This window comes from Phoca vitulina, unplaced genomic scaffold (genome assembly GCF_004348235.1).
Source record: "Phoca vitulina isolate PV1807 unplaced genomic scaffold, GSC_HSeal_1.0 scaffold73, whole genome shotgun sequence".
Lineage (NCBI taxonomy): Eukaryota > Metazoa > Chordata > Mammalia > Carnivora > Phocidae > Phoca > Phoca vitulina.
Window position 1 is genome coordinate 3,845,431 of NW_022589776.1, and position 24,426 is coordinate 3,869,856.

General features: G+C 35.6%; 1 protein-coding gene across 5 annotated transcripts in view; it reads right to left on the reverse strand.

Annotated features, from left to right (window-relative positions):
• The window catches only part of COP1 (COP1 E3 ubiquitin ligase), a 262,526-nt gene that overhangs the window by 116,410 nt on the left and 121,690 nt on the right, over positions 1 to 24,426 (reverse strand). For all 5 annotated transcript variants that reach the window (XM_032393455.1, XM_032393457.1, XM_032393454.1 and 2 more), the window contains one exon: positions 863 to 1,006. In XM_032393455.1, the coding sequence (XP_032249346.1) occupies positions 863 to 1,006 (144 nt within the window). The remainder of the gene's footprint in view (positions 1 to 862; positions 1,007 to 24,426) is intronic.

A 24,426-nucleotide genomic window follows, 5' to 3' on the forward strand; every position in this document is an offset into this window, starting at 1 on the left:
TTTACTATGAATCCTGATAATGGCCAAGTATTATGCTAAGTGCATTGCATGGATTTATTTAAAGTATAATCCTATGAAGAGGTGCCTGGATGCCTCAGACTTTAACAGGACAGGATTCCAAACAGACTGCATTAGAACCAAACTATGTATGTCATTCACTCAGGTAAAAAAGATTATAAGAATAACCAAAAAATGTTCAAAGTTCTAAATAAATTTATTATTAGATGATTTCCTTGTATCATTCCATTTTCAGCCACTGCCAATGAGAATAGCTTAGGAAGCTTGTTTTAAAAATGCAGATTCTAAGATTCCCCTGAGATCTGGGGGAGGCAGATCTGAAGTAATTCTCACTTTCTGCATTTTTAACAGTATTTCAGATTTGAAAAGCACTCATTATGAACTTTAACCCTTACTATATGAAACTTAAATATTAGGCCCTCTATGAAAAGCAGCAGAATGTTCTTATAAAAAGAATTCTTAAAACTATAAACAATTATAAAATTTGGAGACATGCACATACTAGGGAAAAAATTCCTGACTTTCAGACACTATTAATAGCCTATAGTAATCCTTTATTCAACACACCATGGAAGCCAATTACAACAACAATTTTTATTTGATTAAGTGAAACAAAGAGAAGACTTTCATTTGTCAAATAGAAAGACAATGACTACTAACCCCCACAGAGAAAAAGCAACGAATATCTATAAGACAGATTATAAAGTATCCTTTGTATACAATTAGTGTTTACCATGAATGAATAAGGAGTCTCACAGTACGGTAAAATAACAAATTCATATGAATCATAGATATTAAAGGTTATACACACATTGTATCATGTCCAAAAAAATAATCTAAGTACCTGATTTTGGAATTGCAGGTCATTTCATTTTCAGGGTAATGAATATCCACCGCATCCTGAATGACTGTGCCATATTCATAGACTTTAATTTTCTTTGTAACCCCAGCAATTGCAAAATAGTCACAGTCCCGGTCAAATTCAATACTATGGAATAAAGTGTATATTTGGTCAGTAAGACTATTTGACTATCCCTGTGACATTTACAGTGACAACATTTCAGACGTTTTTTTCTATTTCTAAAGTCATTATGTCTATAATAAGAGATCTACTTGAAATGCCCTCAAACTATACTAGGCACTGTATCCAGATAAAGTCATTATCAAGACATATCAAATTACAAGTGGTAGAGAACTGTGCATAGCTACAGAATTCTGCTTATAGTTATTTTGTTCCTAGAAACTTGACATGTTTTTCCATTCAACTTTAGTAACCATACTACAACCTCCCCAACTGTAAAGCCTAACAAGTTAAATTATAAAAGTAGCAAGGAAAGATTTAATGGTTTGGTATATTAAAAAATATGTCAAAAGAGAATTACCAAATAATCTTTTCATAAATTCTATTTCCCTTTTACCATTTTGTGAGGATGACAGAATTTCACAGTACTTAGTGTTATTTTAATAAATAAATTAGTACACAAACTGAATTACTGAATAAAAAAAGGGTGATGACAAAGGCATAAAATACATATAAAAATGGAATAATTAATTTATCATTATGTTTTCCCAAACACATTTCTAACCTCCCAAAAATGATATGACTTATGAACCCCCAATACAGATTCCTTATGCCACAAAAAGGGAAAAACTAAAAATCTCCCTTTTATAGAGTTACTTAGGGAATTCACCCCTCTCTTACTGACTTCTTATACAAGTTCCAAAATAAGACACTTCAAAGCAAAGCAGACCTTATTCACCTTTATAGAACTTAACTTGGAACCTCAACAAAGTTGTTATATAACAGCAAGAAATTTAAGTAACCTAATGGAAGAGTGAAATGAATCATCACACACATTATTTCTCAATGAGTTAAGCATCTTTTCTAGAAGCTTAGCCATAAGGCTAGAGAATACATAAGAATTCTCACTGATCTATAATTAATTACACAATAACAGCTAACATTCACTGACCACTAAGCATAACCTCTGCATATATTAACTCATTTAATTCCCATAACAACCCTATGAGATAGGTATTATCTTTATCCATATTTTACAAATGAGAAAACCGAGGATTAGAGGTGAAGCAATTTCCCTAGTCAGCTTGTTAGTGGCTAAGATGATATGCTAGTACTCTGCATATATCAAGCATCCACTAACTGCATATAAATACCTATATTTACTTTTCTTTCTGGGTTACCTGTGATATCCTTTTATACAAAGTTAATTATTAGTTAATAATTTAAAAGCTTGCTAAGCTAATGATGACAAATAAAAGAAATAGGTACACAGGAAGAATATTTTGCATAAAAACACACTGAGATGGTCACTTTTCATTATAGCTTTAAATCCTTCCTTAATTTTATAACATTTAAAATAATTTCATTAAATGTCATTGACTATAGCACAAATCAGTAAATACTCCCTCCAATAACATAGGACTATGTGGCAATGCAATGGATTTATTTGTACAACAACTGTAACTGAACTGCTGACTCAGCTTCTGCCCTATGGTCTAATGCAGCATAACTATATTGATCGCAACTATTTATCTATCCTGATTCAATTTATACCCATAGCCTAATGCCACTGAAGGAGAAATATTACTGTGTCTGGCAAAGAATAGTTATCAGAACTGAAATCCTATCCTTAACTTAGGAGGTTTGGGCATGGCTGAGACTTCAAGGAAGAACTAGTTAAATTATCCCTAAATACTTTTACTCCACCTGCAAACATACATGGCTAATAAATCGACAGTGTTCTGGTGTTGTACAAGTAAAAGTTAATGGGCCATTTCCAACCCCTCAGGTTTTAAGAAAAAAGAAGTTTAAACACTAGCTTATTAAAACAACAGCCCAAGACAATGCAGGGAGAAAATTACCATATAAATAAAAATTGTCAAAAGAATTGATTTGATGATGTAAATAAGTCAGTAAGTTTATTATTTCTTCTGTTGCTACCCTGTTATTCAAGATAGCTCTCTTTTTTCAACAAAGGTTATTATTTAGCTGCATTAGCTCATTCTTAACTCATACTAAAAATTAACCTTTTAGGGACACCTGGGTGGTATAGTTGGTTAAAGCATCTGACTCTTGGTCATGATCTCAGTCATGAGATCAAGCCCTGCATCAGGCTCTGCACTCAGTGGGGAGTCTGCTTGAGACTCTCTCTCTCCCATTCATTCTATCTCTCTCTCAAATAAATAAAACTTTTGAAAAACTTAACTTTTTCTTTTGACTTCATTATTTTTTTTATTATGTTCTGGTTATGTTTTCTTCTTAAATATTGGGGTATCAAGGATCTATACAGTATCCTTTTTTAATATTCTGGGATATTTATGTTTTTTATAATTTAAAAACTGTAAAATTCTAATAAAAACACTAACCAAAAAGTTTAAGAATAATATTTCTAGTAAATTTTGGTAAAAAGGGAGATAAACAGCTGCCTTTTAAAAAAAAAATCCAAGTACTTCCACACATCACTAAGACTCAGGATTTAACTCAAATTAACAGTGTAGTTTTTAGGTATAGAGAGTTTTTCAGAGCTACTCCCAAAACGGATGGCCTCTTATTTCACAATACAATATTTTAGCTGCTTTAATTATGGAATCTGATAACACAAACAAAAATAATTCAACAGTGACTAGTTAAGCTGAAACAAAAGCAAAATGAAAAGTAAACAAATTCAAACATACCTGCTTGTGCAATTAAGTTTAAAAAAATTTGTAGTATGTTTTGCTTGTTATACAAAATTCATTTCTGCTATCCACTATTACCAGTAATTGTTTTTTTCAAATTTTATTTATTTATTTGAGAGAGAGAGATCACGAGCAGGGGGGAGGGGTGAAGGGAGAAGCAGACTCCCTGCCGAGCAGGGAGCCTCAATGTGGGACTCGATCCCAGGACCCGGAGATCACAACCTGAGCCAAAGGCAGACACTTAACCACCTCAGCCACTCAGGAACCCACCAGTAATTCTTTTTTTTTATGATTTTATTTATTTATTTGAGAGAGAGAGAGATAGCAAGAGCAAGAACACAAGCAGAGGCAGTGGAAGAGGGAGAAGCAGGCTTCCCGTCAAGCAGGGAGCCCAATATGGAGCTTCAACGTGGGACTCGATCCCAGGACCCTGGGATCACGACCCGAGCCGAAGGCAGACACTTAACAAGTGAGCCACCCAAGTGCCCCCCACCAATAATTCTTAAAGCAAGTGGTTTATGACAGTTTACTGCAATGATAAATTCAGTTTCATAGAATTTTTTAAAATTTCAAAATACACAAACATTTGCTTTGAAAAATAATATTAATGGGGTCTCATTTTAAAACATGGAAATAAACTGCATTTTTCTCTCACACTTGAAATGTTTCAACTGTTTTTAAAAAGTGAACATAATAAAAAAAATAAATAAAAAGGCAAAAAAAAAAGTGATTTATTTAAACAGTTGTAAAAGGTTAATTCAGCTGTAGGAAACTGGCTATAGTCTTTGTCAAAAGGGCCATCGGTCAAGTGATTAACCATCAAGGCAAAAGACCACACAGGACAGGTGGTTAACTTATCTCTCTAGTACAGTGTGGCCCGAGGCAATGCAAAGATGGCAATAACCCAACAAGGGAATCAGTGCTCCCACTGTGTCATACTGGTTTTGCAATTACAAAACAAGTATTAGCAAAGTGGATTCATATCCCTTAACACTAGAATCCTACTTATAAAAAGAACATGTAAAGGTTAGAGTTGTTAGAGGTCTAATTCTAACAGTTGTTAGAGGTCTAATTCATCACCAAGATAGTGTGCCTCAAAAGACAGAGGCTGCTATAATTTCAAGGAAACAATGAAATTGGACATTTTAATAAAAAGAAACAGGCAGATCAAACACAGGTAAAGTAAATATGAATTGATGTTATTCAACTGACTTTCTCCAAAATCAATCAATAGTAATAGCTAAACCTTCCATAACATATATAATACTCACTACGTATAAAGCATTGTGTTAAGCACTCACATAAAATATATTTACTCTTCAAATCTCCATTGTATAGATAAGGAAACTAAGTTATAGTGATGTTAAGTAATTTGCCCAAACTTCACTAGATAATTCAAATTCAAGCAATGTGGTTCCAGAGTCTATGCTCTCAATCACTAAGCAAAACTCCCATTTGGGGGCACCTGGTTGACTCAGTCAGTTAAGCGTCTGACTCTTGGGGTGCCTGGGTGGCTCAGTCGTTAAGCGTCTGCCTTCGGCTCAGGTCATGATCCCAGGGTCCTGGGATCGAGCCCCACATCAGGCTCCCTGCTCTGCGGGAAGCCTGCTTCTCCCTCTCCCACTCCCCCTGCTTCTGTTCCTGCTCTCACGATCTCTCTGTGAAATAAACAAAATCTTAAAAAAAAAAAAAAAAAAAAAAAGCATCTGACTCTTGATTTCAGCTCAGGTCATGATCTCAGGATCCTGGGATTCAGCCCCGTGTCATGCTCTGCGCTCAGTGAGGAGTCTACGTGAGGATTCTCTCCTCCCTCTGCCCCTTCCCCCGCTCAGATAAATAAATCTTTAAAAAAAAAAAAAAGCCACTCCCATTTTAATGAGAATAAAAGGACTGGTCTTCAAAGAACATATACAAAGACAAAGTAAACAATAACACAGAATAATTATACATACTATATTATATATATGATAGTAATAATATAATAATTCACCCTACACAACAAGTTAAACATAGGCAGATAAAAAGAGCAAGATAGCCTCAGAGGGTTTATAATTACTGGGAAAGACTATAATACAATATAAGAAGATGCCAAATGATAGAAACAGAAGATGCTACAGAAATTCAAGAGTCACTGATTACTGAGGCCTACTGGAAGAAAGTGGATGATGCATGAATATTCTCAGCCATCAAATATCCAGTATGCCTGTTATCTGCCAAACGCTGACCTAGCTAATGGATGGAAAATAAGATGTTAAAAAGCCAGAACACAACATTTGAGAAATTCACAGAAATATGAATTAGGCATGCATTAACACTAACCTATTAACACTAAGCTATCCCAACAGCTTCTTTACCAAGTCCGCTACTCCTGACTTTCCTCCTTTCTAATCTATTTGAAGGACTGATAAAAAGGTAAATTTTCAAAAACACAGCTCTGTTCACATAATTCTGCTCATTTACCACGATGTAAAATCCATACTCCAACTATTACTGAAGATCCACCACAACATGGCCTGAATCTTTTCTTAAAACTTTTTTTAGGGCGCCTGAGTGGCTCAGTTGGTTAAGCGACTGCCTTCGGCTCAGGTCATGATCCTGGAGTCCCTGGATCGAGTCCCGCATTGGGCTCCCTGCTCGGCAGGGAGTCTGCTTCTCCCTCTGACTCTTCCCCCCCTCCCCATGTGCTCTCTCTCTCTCATTCTCTCTCTCAAATAAATAAAATCTTTAAAAAAAAAAGATTTTTTTTCTAAAAAAAAATATGTATATAGGCAATGGTTCAAAAAGTGCAGAGAAAAACAAGTCTTCCTTCCAATCTTGCCAAATAAGCACCCAACTGCCCTCCCTGGAAGCAACCCATAATTTCAGCTTATGCATCCTACTAGCATTATCCTGTGCATAAACAAGCATCTATGTATTCATATTCTTTTATTTAATTAAACACATGGGATGAAATCATACATATTGATTTACATCCCCCCCTCCACAGTATCTTGACAATCATTTCATATTAGTACATATTAGGGCTACCTCATTTTTTCCCAATGGTTGTACAGAATTCAAACATATGGATGTATCATAAATTATTTAATCAGTTTACTAATGAGAAACATTTACTTTCTAATCTTTCACTGTTCAACAATGCTGCAATAAAATATCTTTCTATGTGTGTCCTCCTCCTTTCACATATGCAAGAGTATCATTAAATATAGAATATGAAGTGCTCGGTCAAAAATCACATGCATTTTAATACATTTAATTTTAAATTCAACATCACTATCTTCAAGTGGCGCCCTTAACACTGCCTAGCTTCATGGTAAATTTCCCTTGTACACAGACTCTTCTGTTTGGGTAAAGACAGGTACACAATTTCTTCATTCTTCTCCAATTTCCCCCATTTCCTTCCTCATTATCACTGTCAGCAGATTATTTTGCTGGTTTAGCAAAAATATAAAAATAAGAAAATAATTTCCAAAGGCTCCCACCACCACACTTTCCATTTACCAGAATACATATTCTGATATACTCTGCCACCTCCCTTGTCACTCTGAGGAAGGATCAAAGCTCCTGTATCTGACTAATCCATCTACTTGTGCATTAGATCTCATTTTTGCTTGCCTAATCCAGGATTGCTTCCTCAATTCTCCTTCTCTCTCCTCTATTATTAATTTTTCCATTCTCCTAGATCTTTCCCATAAGTCTTTCAATATGTTCTCTTCAAGTAAAACACAAACAAAACAAAGTATCTCTTAAAATCCTCATTCCATTTTAGCTACCACCCTATTTCTTTTCTTTCTGATAGCAGACCTGTTGCAAAAAAGTTGTCCATACTCACTGGCTTCAATTCTTCTCCTCCCATTCGCTTTAATGCAATGGAACCAAGCTTTCATCTTCAACACTGGAAATGCTCTATCAATGTCAACACTGACCTTCAGGTTGCTAAATCTAATAGTCAACTCTGAATTGTTATCTTACTTGAATTTCAGCAATAGCTGACTTAGAGGATAGCTCCCTCCTCAACAGAGATGATTCTTCTCGTACCTCACTAGCAGCTCCATCACAATATAGACTGTTTCTTCCTTCTCCTGCCTCCACTTCCACATTCAAGTATCCTCCAGTACACGTATCCTCATGCTTCATCTTTTTATCTATGAGGACTTCTCTGGGGATCTCATTTAGTCTTGTGACTTTAAACCTATAAACTGATAATGATCAAATGTTTATTTCACATACCAGACCTCTCTCTTATTGGTTCATATCTATCTGACAGCTCCAATTTTAATCTAACAGGTATCTTAATCTGTCCTAAATTGAGTTTCTGAATTCCCCACCAAACATCTTCCTCATTTTATTAACTAACCCCATCCCTTGTATTAACTAACTTTAATAGCAACTCTTTCAGCTCAATCTTGAAAATGTAACAGAATCTAACCACTTCTCAATAGCTCACTGCCGCCCCTCTCATTCAAGCTACCATTATCTCATGTCTGTATTAGAATAGGCTCCATACTGATACCCTGCTTCCATACTTGACCCTTATAGTCCATTTTTAAACAAGTCAAATCATCATTATTTTGGTTCAAAATCTTTTAAAGGCTTCCTACTCAACTTCATGAAAAAGGCAAAGTGATTACAAAATGTATGGGATTTGCCTCCTTCACACGCCACCCCTGCTCCCCCTTCCTCCAGCTACACTGGCGTGGCAAACCTAGAAAATTCCAAACCTATTCCTACCTCAGGGGCCAATGTAACTGATAGTCCCCGAACCTACAACTGCTCTTCTCTCAAACATGCATGGCATATTCCCTCACTTTCTTCAGGTATTGACTCAAATGACAGCTCTCACTAAGGCCATTTGTCTAATCTGTTTCAAACTGCAGCTCTCCACTCTCTACCAGCTGCCTCCCTGCGTTATCTCCCTCTGCTTTACTTTTTTCTATAAGATTTTTTAAACTTCTATCCTGTATTTTCTTCTAATACTTAACAAGTTCCATTTTTTTTCCCAGATAGTCATTCCATCTGGAATTTATTTTAAAATATGACAGCAGAGGGATGCCTGGGTGGCTCAGCTGGTTAAGTGTCTGCCTTCAGCTCAGGTCATGATCTTGGGGTCCTGGAATTGGGCCCCACGTCAGGCTCCCTGCTCACTGGGGAGTCTGCTTCTTCCTCTCCCTCTGCCCCTCCACCTGCTTGTGTGTGCTCTCTCTCAAATAAATATTTTAAAAATAATAAAAGTTATAAATTTCTATTTTTCCAGACCATTACCTAGTTGCCCCATTTACTGAATAATTTTTTCTCGTTTATTAGAAATGCAATGTATAGGATATATACTACCTTCTTACAAGAATCTGAAATGAGGGGTGCCTAGGTGGCTCAGTCGGTTAAGCGGCTGCCTTCGGCTCGGGTCATGATCCCAGGGTCCTGGGATCGAGCCCCACGCCAGGCTCCAGCCCCACGTCGGGCTCCCTGCTCAGCGGAGAGCCTGCTTCTCCCTCTCCCTCTGCCTGCTGCTCTACCTACTTGTGCTCTCTACCTTTCTATCAAATAAATAAATAAAATCTTAAAAAAAAGAATTTGAAATGATTGTAGACATTATCTGTTCTTTACTTGTACCAAAGTTTTAATTACTGATTCATCATAACATGTTGTGACATCTTGTAGGAATGAGTGCTCTTTCATTAATTTTTTTCTTCAGAATTTGCCTACATATCTTGCAACTAAATTCTTTAGTTTAGCACCATCTTATTTCCAAAAACAAACAAAATGTATCCTGATAGTATTTTTTTTACAATCATGTCAAATTTATACATTAATTAAAGGAAAAGTGAATTCTTCTGATGCTTAGTCTTTCCCTCTAGGCTTATGTTAGGTCTTTATTCAAATTTTCTTTGTTTCTTCGGCAGTATTTTACAATTCTTTTAGATCCCCCATATTTCCAGTTAGGTTTATTACTCTCTGTTTGACAACTTTCCTTATTTTTCCCATTGTAACTGTCCTGAGTAGATTTTTTGGTCTCTTCTAGAATCAGTTCAAATCATTTACATTTCCTAGAAAATAATCTCTTTCATCCAAGATCCCAAGTTTATTTGCAATAAATATGAGCAAAGTAGTTTACTCTTATATTTTTTCTACCAGTGTAGCTGTAATTATTTCCTCACTTTCATATCCTATTCTACAAACTTGCAGTTTCTCCTAGTTGTACCTGCATCTTTTTTTTTTTTTTTAAGATTTTATTTATTTATTTGACAGACAGAGAGACAGCTAGAGAGGGAACACAAGCAGGGGGAGTGGGAGAAGGAGAAGCAGGCTTCCCGCTGAGCAGGGAGCCCGATGCAGGGCTCGATCCCAGGACCCTGGGATCATGACCTGAGCCGAAGGCAGACGCCTAATGACTGAGCCACCCAGGCGCCCCATACTTGCATCTTTTGTTTTAAGAAGCTCAATAACTGAGTAGTTCTGTTTTTAATAATTCATTCTTTTTTCACATTTATACCTTATTTTCTTCTACTTTATTTAGGTTTATTTTCTTCTTTTTCTAACTTACTCAGTTGGGTGTTTAAGTTATTTTCATACCTTCCTCATCACTTAACTATTTAAAACAAAGAATTTTTTAAAAAGATTTTATTTATTTATTTGAGAGAGAGAAAGAGAGAGAAAACACAAGAGAGGGGAGGGTCAGAGGGAGAAGCAGACTCCCCGCTAAGCAGGGAGCCCAACACGGGACTCGATTCAGGCACTTCAGGATCATGACTTGAGCCAAAGGCAGACGCTTAACCGACTGGGCCACCTAAACACCCCAAAACAAGGAATTTTATTTTGAGCACTTTTAGCTGTGTCCGATAGGTTCTAATATATAGAAGTTTCACCAAAGTGATATCATTTCCACTTTAACCTTAGAGTTGCCAAAATAGCTTTTAAATTTCCATGTGGTAGGTTTTTCCTGTTTTCTAATTTTGTTGTGTCTACTCTTACTGTTTTGTGATCAGAGAATTTTTTTTAATTTTCTGTAATTTGAAATGTTGCATATGATTTAGATTCTGTACATTTTATGACAGTCAATGGACATTTTCAAAGACGTCATATTCTTTATACATGTTTGTATATGTGTTCTAAGTTGCTAGTTATGTTACTTGGGGCTGCTATACTCACTGTAATTTTTGCATTTAATCTGTCATGGACTAAGATCTAATCTCATTTAAAGTCTCACACAACTAATGTATTTATTTTGTCTTAGAGTTAGCAGAGGGATTTTCCAATCTATAAAGATATTTATAATTACTTAAACTTCATCATGGACTGAATCCTGATCATTAGGAAGTTGTGTGTGTATGTGTGACAAACAGACTGAGAGACACAAAGATATAGACTGAGGTTTAATGACTTCTAGTCTGAATTAAACCTTATTTTCAACATTCACAGATCCAAGACTTAGGAAATTTATACTGTGATTTAATGTGAAGACACTTTCCTTTTGATGGGAAGTTTATCCTATTCATATTTATCTATTACACTTGTTGGCTTTTACATCCGTTATTTTATTTGTGATACATATTGCTTTAAATGCATTCTTAATTAAAAAATCTTTGACCATCTGATTTCTTTCTGCTGTGTGTTTTTCTCATAAATGAGAACTGTCGTATTTCTGTCCAGTGTCTATGTTTATGATTTTATGAACTGCTATAGAAAGAAATAAAGGATTCAATGTATGTATCAAGTCTCTACTCTGAGCAATGGACAAAGTTATTTTTGCCCTCCCTCTTCCAGTCCTATTGATTATATTGACAGTCTTAGAATTTATTTTAAACTTTCAAAGATATTTATAACTCTCCTCCTTTTGCAAGTGAAAAACCTATAAATTATTATTTGAGCATAGAAATGAATTCCATTATACATTAAAGACAAACTAGTCTTGCATTTCTAATATTCACCAAATGTCCCAAAATTATTCATTGTAAGCAGGTTCAAGTATCTGACTATTCATTATGTTGTCTAATGCAGTCAATCTAAGAATTTACATATTAAGATGTATGTTTTATATTAAATTATTCTCCTTTTATTTCTCCTTTATTTCAGAGTTAGGGCATTATAATGTTTTTATGTGTATAGGAAAAATCACAGTATCTATTAAATTTATTTCAGAATAGTGTCAATGTACCAATAAACTTTATTTACGGACACTGAAATATGAATTTCATATAATTTACACATGTCACAAAAATTATTCTTTATTTTTCTTTCACTTCAAAAACATAAAAACTATTCTTAGCTTACAGGCTATACAATTAAGCAATGGCTCAGAATTGACTCACAGCTTTTGTTTGTTTTTTTTAAAGTAGTGCCCAGCACAGAGCCCAACACAGGGCTCGAACTCACGACCCTGAGATCAAGACCTGAGTTGAGATCAAGAGTCGGGTGCTTAACCGACCGAGCCATCCAGGTGCCCCTTCATATGTCTTATTTTACTGACCCCTATCTTGAAAAAGATTTTATTTTTCCATCCCCTGTGGCTATCACTGAATAGCTAGAACAAATATCTGACAAACTATATTCTGAACACTTTTGTAAATGTCAAATTAAAAATGCATCTTGAGGGCGCCTGGGTGGCTCAGTCGTTAAGCGTCTGCCTTCAGCTCAGGTCATGATCTCAGGGTCCTGGGATCGAGCCCCGCATCAGGCTCCCTGCTCGGCGGGAAGCCTGCTTCTCCTTCTCCCATTCCCCCTGCTTGTGTTCCCTCTCTCGCTGTGTCTCTCTCTGTCAAATAAATAAATAAAATCTTTAAAAAAAAAAAAAAAAAAAAAATGCATCTTGAAGACCTTTAATATCAACATACTGATTGTCACATTTTTCTCCTTTAAGTCTACAGCAAGTTATAATTTATACTTAGTTATATTAATTTAGTTGTAGACTCTTTGTCCTAAAACACCTTTTCCATGCACAATAAAACTGTATCCTATGATAAATGGTTTTTATTAGAGAAGTTTGACAAACTGAAGGTAACTTCCGAAGACGTAAAAGATTAATAAAAAGACTGAATAAAAACACCTACAAGAGAAAATAACAAGAGTTGAAAAACAAAATATATTTTGTCCCCAAACTATGATGACATTTTGTTCTGAGTTTCTATTTAGTAAAAGTGAAGAGATCCATATGCAAGCAAAAGTTCTAATTCTTTACTTTTGAAATTAAAGGAGAAAATATGTCTACTTTTTCAGTTCTGTATCCTCTAGTACTATTTACAAAGCAACCACTAAGATCACAATATTGAATCATTAATGTCACTGTTGCCATGCTTCATCAGAAAACAACAGAACTATGATATAAAGAAACTATTCCATGCTGCAGAGGACTAATCTGGAATGAAAATGTATAGTCTAAAGAAATTTCATTACATATATATAAAAGTATGTCCCCAAAATATCAGTCAGAAAGATTTAACAAAGCAGAAATCTATTTCATATTTCCGATAAGGACAAGTAGACAAAACCGATGAAGAAAAATATATGAGAAAATGTGACTTACTAGAAAAATCCTTTCAAACCATCACCACAGAAAATAAAGAGCTCTTGTTCAAAATTTTTTACAGAAATGCAAAGGACTTAGAATTGCTAATACAACTTTAAAAAAGGATAATGAACTTGGAGGACTTACATTACCTGATTTTAAGGCTTAATATAAAACTACAATAATAATGAGACTCTGGTACTGGCCTAACAGCAGACATGCAGGCAATACAACAGAAAAGAGAGTCAAGAAGTAGATTCATAGTAATTCCACTACTGGGTGTTTACCCAAAGCAAACAAAAACACTAATTCAAAAAAATATACACACCCCTATGTTAACTGCAGCATAGGAAGCAACCTAAGTGTCTTTCGATAAATGAAGAAGATGAGGTGTGTACATGCCCCCTCCCCCACAAACGGAGTATTTCCCAACCATTTAAAAAAGGATGAGATCTTGCCATTTGGAACAACACGGATAGTCCTAGATGGAATTATGTTAAGTAAACTGAACAGAAAAATACCAAGTGATTTCACTTCTATGTGGAATCTGAAAAATAAAACAAATGAATAAATAAACAAGCAAAAGTTGAAACAGATTCATAAAATAAAAAGAACAAAAACCGATTCTTGGGGTGCCTGGGTGGCTCAGTCGTTAAGCGTCTGCCTTCTGCTCAGGTCATGATCCCAGTGTCCTGGGATCGAGCCCCACATCGGGCTCCCTGCTTTGCGGGAAGCCTGCTTCTCCTTCTCCCACTCCCCCTTACCTGTATTCCCTCTCTCACTGTGTCTCTCTCTGTCAAATAAATATATAAAATCTTTAAAAAAAAAATTGATGGGCGCCTGGGTGGCTCAGTCGTTAAGCGTCTGCCTTCGGCTCAGGTCATGATCCCAGGGTCCTGGGATCGAGTCCCACATCGGGCTCCCTGCTTGGCAGGAAGCCTGCTTCTCCCTCTCCCACTCCCCCTGCTTGTGTTCCTGCTCTCACCATCTCTCTGTCAAATAAATAACTAAAATCTTTAAAAAAAAAAAAAATTGATTCTTGCTAGAGCGGAGGAGGTAAGGGAAAGGGTAAAATAGGTGAAGGGGAGTGGGAGGTATAGGCTTCCAGTTATGGGGATAAATGGTACAGCATAGGGAATATAGTCAATAGTATTGCAATAGTGTTATATCGTGACAGATGGTACCTACACTTGTGATAAGCATAGCATAATGTATAGACTTGTTGAATCATTACGTTGTAAACCTGAAACTAAGTAACTTGTCTGTCAACTACACTTCAATTAAAAAAAAAATAGATTCATTTTTTAAAAAAAAAACATATTCATTCAACATATGTGCTCAATTGATTTTAAACAAAGATGTCAATGGAAAAAGTTAACCTTTTAAACAAATGCTTCTTGGAACAAGTATATAACCCCAACCTTTACTTCATAATCTAAACAAATATTAACTTGAAATGAATTATAGACTTAAATGTATAAGCTAAAACTATTTAAACTATAGAAGAGAGAAGAAAAATTTTCACCAAAACATTTCTATAAAAAAGAGATTAAATCATTAAAAAAATTAATGAATTGGAATTCATCAAAATTAAATACTTATACCATTTAAAAGATACTATTAGTAAATAGGGCAAGCCACAGACTGGGAGAAAATACTACCAGTACATAAATCTGACAAAGAACTTGTATCCAGAATACAAGTTTTGTATAGATTTGAATAGATGCTTCACAAAATATACACAGATGGCCAATAAGCATATTAAACACCATTAGTTATAAGGGAAATGCAAAGTAAAACAGAAAGAAAATATTACTACAAACCCACTAATGAAAAGACTGACAATGCCAAGAGTTATGGAGGATTTGGGACAAATGGAACTCTCTTACATTGCTGGAATTTTAAAATAACCCAATCACTTTAAAAACAGTTTAGCAGTTTCTTGAAATGTTAAGCACAAACTAATCATACAACCAAGAAATTTCAATCCCAGGTATTTATCCAAGAGAAATAAATATGAATATGAATATCCAAAATGACTTGTGTGTGAATATTCATGGTAGCTTTATTCATAATAATCAAAAAATGGAAACAACTTAAATGTCCATCAACACATGAATGGGTAAACAAATTGTGGAATATTAATAAAATGGAATATTACTAAATAATTAACTTTGTAACTGTTAATAATTAACTGTATCTACTGATAGAGGCAACAACATGAACGAATTTCAAAAATATGCCAAGCTAAAGAAGCTAGACACAAAAGAGTACATATTGTATGGCTCCATTTTTAAAAGATTCCAGAATGACTAGACTATTTTAATGGTTAAGGGCAAAGAGATTAGTGGCCTGGACAGGAGTCTGGAGGAAGAAATGGAATTAACTGCAAACTGACAGGAATTAAAATTTTTGGAAATGTTCTGTATTTCGACTGTGGTTTATACAATTCCAAAACTTAAAACTTTATACTTTTATTGTATGTATACTGTACCTCAATATAGGTGATTTTAAAAACTATACAATTTGCAATTCTACATTTAAACTTAAATTCGTAAATAATGTAACCACAAATTAATCTCTCTCAAGCACTGATCAAAAACCAGTTTTATAACTTTAATGCTATCCACAAAACTACCTAATGTGGGTGAGGAAAAAGGGAAAAGGAGAGAGAACAGAAACAAAATTAAAAAAAATCATTGGTGGCAGAAAAGCATCTCTGTTTCAAGATTAGTATGATATAGCTAAATCTCCTAATCATAGTATAAGCTTTTCTCATATTTCAAGGCGTTTTTCAGCTCTACTCTATAATTTTTTAAAAAACAGAAGTAAGAAACTTTCTGCTGAATGAACCAGTTTGTTACTAGGTAAGGACTACAAATCTGTAGCTATCATTCAACCAATGATGAAGTGCTTACCATAAGACAGGCCGGTGATAGGTTATTTGTATTAAGAAATGATGAAGCCTATAAAACAGTCAGCCAATCATCACAAGAAGATCAGAAAATCTGACACAAGCCATTTTCTTTCATAGGATATACCGATATCCAAAAACATGACAGAACTTTAATCAAGTGTAGCAATACATCCTTAGAGCCTAAACAAATCTACTAGGTCAAGAGTCAGCAAATTTGTTCTGTCAAAGGGCCAGAGGAACCATGCAGTTCTCTCAAAACTATTCGACTCTGCTGTTGTAGTATAAAATCAGCCACAAAAAATATGTAAAAGAATAAATATGACTGTATTCCAATAAAACTTAATTTATGAACACTGAAATTTGAATTTCATAGAATTTTCATGTCAATATTTTGTCATGCCACTATACATCATTTGTTATTATTCTTCTTTTGATTTTTTTCAACCAATTAAAAAGATAAAAATCATTCTTAGCTCATGGGTCACTCAAAACTAAGTGATGGGCCAAATCTGACCCCAATGGACCACAGTTTGCCAATTTCTGTACTAGGCAAAAAGCCAGTATTTTTCTCATTTACAATGTTTCCTTTTATATAAATAAAACCAATGCAAAGTTTGAAACACACAAGTACCAAAAACCTTCAAAATAATTATAAAGAAATAGGAATATTTTTCACATTACATCTATACCAATGATGATATTAATATATTTAAAATTATTTCTACAGAATAACATATACAACAGCATTTTCTGCACATACCTGTCTACTGCTCTAAGACACAGTGAGTGATAATAAATGTTAAGTGAATTTTGGAACCAACTTTTGATCCCCTATGAGTATAATCTGTCAAATGTAACATATTCTTTACTACCTTTATAAGAACATACTGAGCATAATAATGTGAATAGCCTTGCCAACATTAGTTACCATACTCTATGACATCTCAATGATCTCAGTGTCTATTAAGATATGCCAAACCACTTGAACTCATTATTAAATGGATCCAAACTGCTTTTTAGTTCCAATGTGCAGCTTCATCATTTCTTCCGCTTTGTCTAGCTAGTAGCTATCACTTCTTTAACCTATCTATTGCAATCTCTCTTCCTTTTACACTTTGAAGAGACACAAACCAGATAAAACTAAGATTACAGGAACTGTATATAAAATAACTCACTACGCCTGAAATAATTCAAGAAAATGGCCATTTGCTAATATTTGAGCTTTAGCCATTAATTTAGTGGCATTTATTTTGTTCTAAAGCCTTTTTATTTTTCATTTAAGCCCTGATTACTGATTGTGTTTCAGTTAGATGAGATTGCCAGGTTAAGTTCTGTACAGATGAAGTGTTAGCATAATACAAAACTCTGCTGTGAAGAGTAGCTAGAGATAAAGTAACTCAAAGGGGAAAAAATTGAAATGATACATGTGGACACTAGCTCTTACAGCAACATCCTATCTTACCCAAAAAGTTTTAAATGTATGAAAATGTCTGATGGAGGCAACATACAGGGAACTTACCACAGCTGGGGCAAATGATGGTATCTGCCAAATGTTTATATTATAAAACATCCTTTACCAGATTCAGTTTTATGTATACTGATATCACGGTTATTTCTACGTGGCAGTAAAGTGAAGTACTACTAAACCCACACCAGTGACAAAATACACAGAGACTGCCTTTTATCTGAAGGAAACCATAATACGTCACCCCAAAATATGCCTCTTTGACACAAAAACTATTTTGAGCTAAAAGCAATTAAGCAGCAAATGCAGGAAAAGCACTCTCTACCCTCCCCCTTTTACTACTTAAAAGCAGGATATAAGCCCAGAGATAACATGAGAGAAATCTGCAAACAACCCTCACTCCATTAGTTTCTTCCAGTATATTTACGTTCCCATAGTTTGCTATTCTTGGAAATCTAAAACTGCTTTTCATTATCCTTTCATTTCTCTACATATTTATTGTTCTTTGTTAAAGATCTGACATAAGTCAGGGTTCTAAGACAGTTCTTTGAGTTACACATTTTCCTAGGTTTCTCCAGTGTATATAAGAAACAAATATATTATTAACTTCTGTTTTTCTCTTGTTAATCTCTCTGTTGTGGGGTCCCAATCAAAAACTTAGAAGGGTAGAAGGAAAAGGGTTTTTCCTCCCCTACATAATCTTAACATAGTCAATAGTGTAAGAAACACATTAAATCAAAGGACATATTTTCTAAATTTTAAAAGGTTCAAAACATCCCTTTCAATCCCCCCAAATTTGTGCCCTACCAACTGGCAGCCCAATGGCTTACTTCTATGGCAAAGTGAGATGGTTCTCCAGCAGAAGAGCAGGCTTCCTTTTAGGAACTCAGCTTTACAGGTTAATTATCAGCATGAACTATCAATACTTTATATATTAAAGAGCTCAATCTCAATTTTCACTACATAATTCTTTCACCAAAAATGACTAAAACAACTTTGAGAGAAACCAAGATACTTTATTTGTCCTAAGTTCTTTTTTTTTTTTTTTTTTTTAAAGATTTTATTTATTTATTTGACAGAGGGAGGCACAGTGAGAGAGGGAACACAAGCAGGGAGAGTGGGAGAGGGAGAAGCAGGCTTCCCGCGGAGCAGGGAGCCCGATGCGGGGCTCGATCCCAGGACCCTGGGACCATGACCTGAGCCGAAGGCAGACGCTTAACGACTGAGCCACCCAGGCGCCCTGTCCTAAGTTCTTTATGCTAGAGTTTCCCTATCACCGTGAAGTGGACAAAGCAAATAAGCTAAATACACGGTTAATCCCTCTGTCCTGAGGATAGTTGGTTATGAGCTGGTTCTCCAACCCAACCCCACCCAACTGAACCAAGAACAGAAGGAATAAATATCTTGGTACATATGCAACCTGTTCATAGCATACTGTAAAAGCTTATTTATTAGAAAACTCTATAAAATAAATGGGTTTTTTACCTATTTTAATTCATAAACTATAAAATATAAATAATTATGGTCTTTTACTAAAGAATTAAAATTATAAATATTTCCTATTAGAAGTAAATTTCTTCTTTTTTAAAGCTCTTAACCCAAGACAGTATTCTCAAAGTGTGGTCTCAGACAAGCAACAGCATTAGTACCTGGCAATGTGTTAGAAATGCTAATTCTTGGCCCTAGCACAGACTAGTGAATAAGAAACTCCTGGAGCAGGGCCCAGAAATCTGTTTTAGTAAGTCCTCCAAACTGTAAGTAAATGTCACTAAGTAAATGTACCTACAATGTACCACACAAAATGCTAGAATAATTCAAGTAAGTTCTCATTTCAACTCATTTAAATAGGATTCAATTGAAACTATTTCTAATTTGGTTAGATAGCTGCAAGAAATAAAATTATTTTTTTAAACTACATGAGACTTTGGGGAGCCTGGGTACCTCAGTTGGTTAAGTGTCTGCCTTCAGCTCAGGTCATGATCCTGGAGTCCGAGGATGGAGTCCCACATCAGGCTTCCTGCTCGGTGGGGAGTCCGCTTCTCCCTCTGACCCTCCCCCTTCTTGTGCTTTCTCTCTCACACTTTCTCTCTCAAATAAATGAATAAAATCTTAAAAAAAAAAAAACTACATGAGACTTAACTCATTCAAACTGACCTTCTTTACAAATGGTGCTAGGAAAATTGGACACCTACATGGAAAAGAATGAAACTGAACCACTTTCTCACACCATAAACAAGAATAAACTCTAAATAGATTAAAGATCTACATGTGAGACCTGAAATCATAAAACTCCTAGAAGAAAAACACAGGCAGTAATCTCTTTGACAATGACCTTAGCAACATCTTTCTAGATAGAGCTCCTCAGGCAAGGGAAACAAAAGCAAAAATAAACTATTAGGACTACACCAAAATAAAAAACTTTTGCCCAGAGAAGGAAACCATCAACAAAACAAAAAGGCAATCTACTGAATGGGAGAAGATAGTTGCAAATGATATTTTCAGTAAGAGCTTAATATCCAAAATGTATGAACTTATACAACTTAGCATGAAAAAAACCCAAATGATCCAATTAAAAATAGGCAGAGGACATAGACTTTTTTTCAAAGATATACAGATGGCCAAAATACACATGAAAAAATGCTCAACAGGGCGCCTGGGTGGCTCAGTTGGTTAAGCGACTGCCTTCGGCTCAGGTCATGATCCCGGAGTCCCTGGATCGAGTCCCGCATTGGGCTCCCTGCTCAGCAAGGAGTCTGTTTCTCCCTCTGACCCTCCCCCCTCTCATGTGCTCTCTCTCATTCTCTCTCTCACAAATAAATAAATAAAATCTTTAAAAAAAAAAAAAATGCTCAACATCACTAATCATCAGGGAAATGCAAATCAAAACTACGATACTACTTAACACCTGTCAGATTAGCTAGAATCAAAAACATAAGAAATAAGAAATGTTGGTGAAGATATGGAGAAAAGGAACCCTCATGCATGACTGGTACAAATACAAACTGGTGCAGCCACTGCAGAAAACTGTATGGCAATTCCTCAAAAAAAGTAAAAACAGAAATATCATACAATCCAGTAATTCCACTACTGGGTATGTACCCAAAGAAAACGAAAACACTAATTTGAAAAGATATATATATACTTATGTTTACTGCAGCTTTATTTACAATAGCCAAGATATGGAAGCAACCCAAGTGTCTATCCACAGATGAATGGATAAAGATATGATATATTAATTTTTTTTTTAAAAGATTTTATTTACTTGACAGAAAGAGAAAGAGAGAGCACGAGTGCAGGGGAAGGTAGAGGGAGAAGCAGCCTTCCCGCTGAGCAGGAAGCCCGATTCAGGGCTCAACCCAGGACCCTGGGATTATGACCTGAGCCTAAGGCAGAGGCTTACCTGACTGAGCCACCCAGGCGCCCCAGATGTGGTATATTACATGGAATATTAGCCATAAGAAAAGAATGAGATCTTGCCATTTGCAAAAACATGGATGGACCTAGAGTGTATTATGCTAACTGAAATAAGACAGAGAAAGACAGTGGTGCCTGGGTGGCAAAGTCAGTTAAGTGTCTGACTCTTGATTTCTGCTCAGGTCTCAATCTCAGGGTCCTGAGTTCAAGCCCCATGATGGGCTCCACACTGGGCATGGAACCTACTTTAAAAAAAAAAAGAGAGAGAGAGAGAAACACAAATACCATGTGATTTCACTTACATGTAGAAGCTAAAAAATAAAACAGAAACAAAAAAGCAGAGACATAAACACAGAGAACAAACTGATGGGATGGGGAATGGGTGTGGGAGGTACTGGATTCCAGTTATGAAATGAATATGTCACAGAGATGAAAGGTACAGCACACAGAATACAGTCAGTGGTACAATACTAGCATTCTATGGTGACAGATGATAGCTACATTTGTGGTAAGCAAAGCATAATACATAGAATTGTCAAATCACTATGTTGGATACCTAAAATTATATAACATTGTGTGTCAACTATACGTAAAAAAAAAAAAAAAACTCAAAATTGGTCTTCTTTCACCTATTGCAAATTAGTAGTTTTATTGTAAAAATTTGCAAAGGACTTCTCCTATATAGGAAATCTGTATAATTTGATATGTGTAAATAATTATATTTCCTTATTTCCTCTCCATATATTTTATCCATAAAAAGTGAAAAATGAGCATTATTTTCTCCTTTAATGTAACCAAGTACAAGAATAACACAGCCTTCAACAACAATTACTACTTCCACTACAAACTTCTGCAAGAAATTAAAAAGACATAGTTGTGAACACAGTGAAGAATTAGAAAAAATATATATGTCACTTTCTATCTTAAGAATCAACTACAGAGAGAATAATCTATAGAAATGCAGAAGAAAAACCTCGAAAGCACCATTTCAAATACCCCTAAGAACCTCAAAGTCATTGCCTAAAGTGAACTCCCCCTTTTAGTCAACTCCTTCAGCATTTCATCCGATCCCCACAAGCATTTATTACTTATTTTCTACCTTGCATTTTAACTTATTCTCCAGTTAAGTCAACAAACATGTGTGCCCATTAGATATCAGGTAAACTACCCAATGCTGCAAGTACAAATATGGAAAAATATTCTGGGCCAAAGATGCAATACCTCTCTGACCACAGTCTCCACAAAACTCCCCCTCACTTGCCCACTATTCCTACAACCCTTCATTCTTCACCTCCATACAGGTGATTCACCAATTTTTGCCTCTTTCTAAGGCCTCCCCTAACTTTATCTACTTCATTATTCAGTTTAAATTTCATGGTCCATGAATCTTATCATCTAGTATCTCTTTCTTCTGCACTCACACATAAACACCAACCACCCTTTCTAGCCGTCACTCAGCAATGACACATGGTGAAAGCAAATATTCTTGGAGAAAAGGTCCTTTATCTCCCTATACTTAACACTACAAACATGCCTGCCTTTGCAACAATTCTCTTCTTCCCTCTTATTACCCCTTCTAATCAAAGCAAAAAGTCTCACTTTGCTTTGGATCCAATCCTGCCCAATATCTAACCCTGCAGATTATGTCCCATTTCCTGGGTTGTAGGACAATATACTTTCCTGGTTTTCATTTTTATCTAAAAACCGCCTCAGTCAGATTTACTGGTTCCTCTTCACGTACCTGGATCATTAAATGTTGGCGCTCTATCAATCTACAACCACGGTGCCCATTATCAATGGTACAAATTTCTTCTCTGTGCACCTAGCAAGCCTATGCAAAATATCTACTTGGTTATCTCTCATGAACCTCATCGTCCTCAAACTTGCTCTTCCTCCAGTATCTCTATCTCTGAAAATACCACCACATTTTTCTTATCTTAACAGATGAAGGACTAGGGTCCAAAATCTATACAGAACTTATCAAACTCAACACCCAAAGAACAAATAATCCAATCAAAAAATGGGCAGAAGACATGAACATCATTTCATCAAAGAAAACACACAAATGGTTAACAGACAAATGAAAAACTGCTCCACATCACTCGGCATCAGGGAAATACAAATCAAAACCATAATGAGACACCACCTCACACTGGTCATAATGGCTAAAATTAACAAGCCAGGAAACGAAAGATATTAACGGGTATGCAGAGAAAGGGGAACCCTCTCACACTGTTGGTGGGAATGCAAGCTGGTGCAGCCACCTGGAAAACGGTATGAAGGTTCCTCAAAAAGTTGAAAATAGAGCTACCCTACAACCCAGCAATTACACTACTAGGTATTTACATCAAAGACACAAATGTAGTGGATCCCAAGGGCCACCTGCACCTCCAATGTTTATAGCAGTAATGTCCACAATAGCCAAACTGTGGAAAGAGCCAAGATGTCCATCAAGAGATGAATGGATAAAGGAGATGTGGTATATACAATGGAATATTACTCATCCATCAAAAAAAAATGAAATCTTGCCATTTGCAAAAATGTGGATGGAACTAGAAGGTATTATGCTAAGCAAAATATGTCAGAGAGAAAATTATCCTATGATTTCACTCATGTGGAATTTAAGAAACAAAACAGAGGAGCATAGGGGAAGCGAGGGAAAAATAAAACAAGATGAAATCAGACATCAAAAACTAATGATGTAATGTATGGTGATTAACATAACAATAAAAAATTTATTTATTTTTTTTTTTTTATTTTTTTTTTTTTTAAAGATTTTATTTATTCATTTGAGAGAGAATGAGATAGAGAGAGAGCATGAGAGGGGGGAGGGTCAGAAGGAGAAGCAGACTCCCTGCCGAGCAGGGAGCCCGATGCGGAACTCGATCCCGGGACTCCAGGATCATGACCTGAGCTGAAGGCAGTCGCTTAACCAACTGAGCCACCCAGGCGCCCAAAAAATTTTTTTAAAAAGATGAAATCAGAGAGGGAGACAAACCATAATACACTCTTCATCACAGGAAACAAACTGAGGGTTGCGGGGGGCGGTAACTGGGTGATGGACATTAAGGAGGGCACAGGATGTAATGAGCACTGGGTGTTATGTAAGACTGAGGAATCAGTGAACTCTACCTCTGACACTAATAATACACTATATGTTAATTAATTGAATTTAAATTTTAAAAAAAAAAAAACCACCACATTTTTCTGCCCAGTTACTCAAACCAAAAACCTGGAAATTATCTTCCTCTCCTTCAAGGACTATTATCCATCAATCATCAGGTTTTGTCTACCCTAGTCCCTAAATATGTCCTAAATACTTCTTTGTCCAAGCTCTACTGACTTCTTCCTAGTATAGACCACAGGCCATCATCATGTGTTGCCAGGACAATTCAAAACTACTTATATATCTGA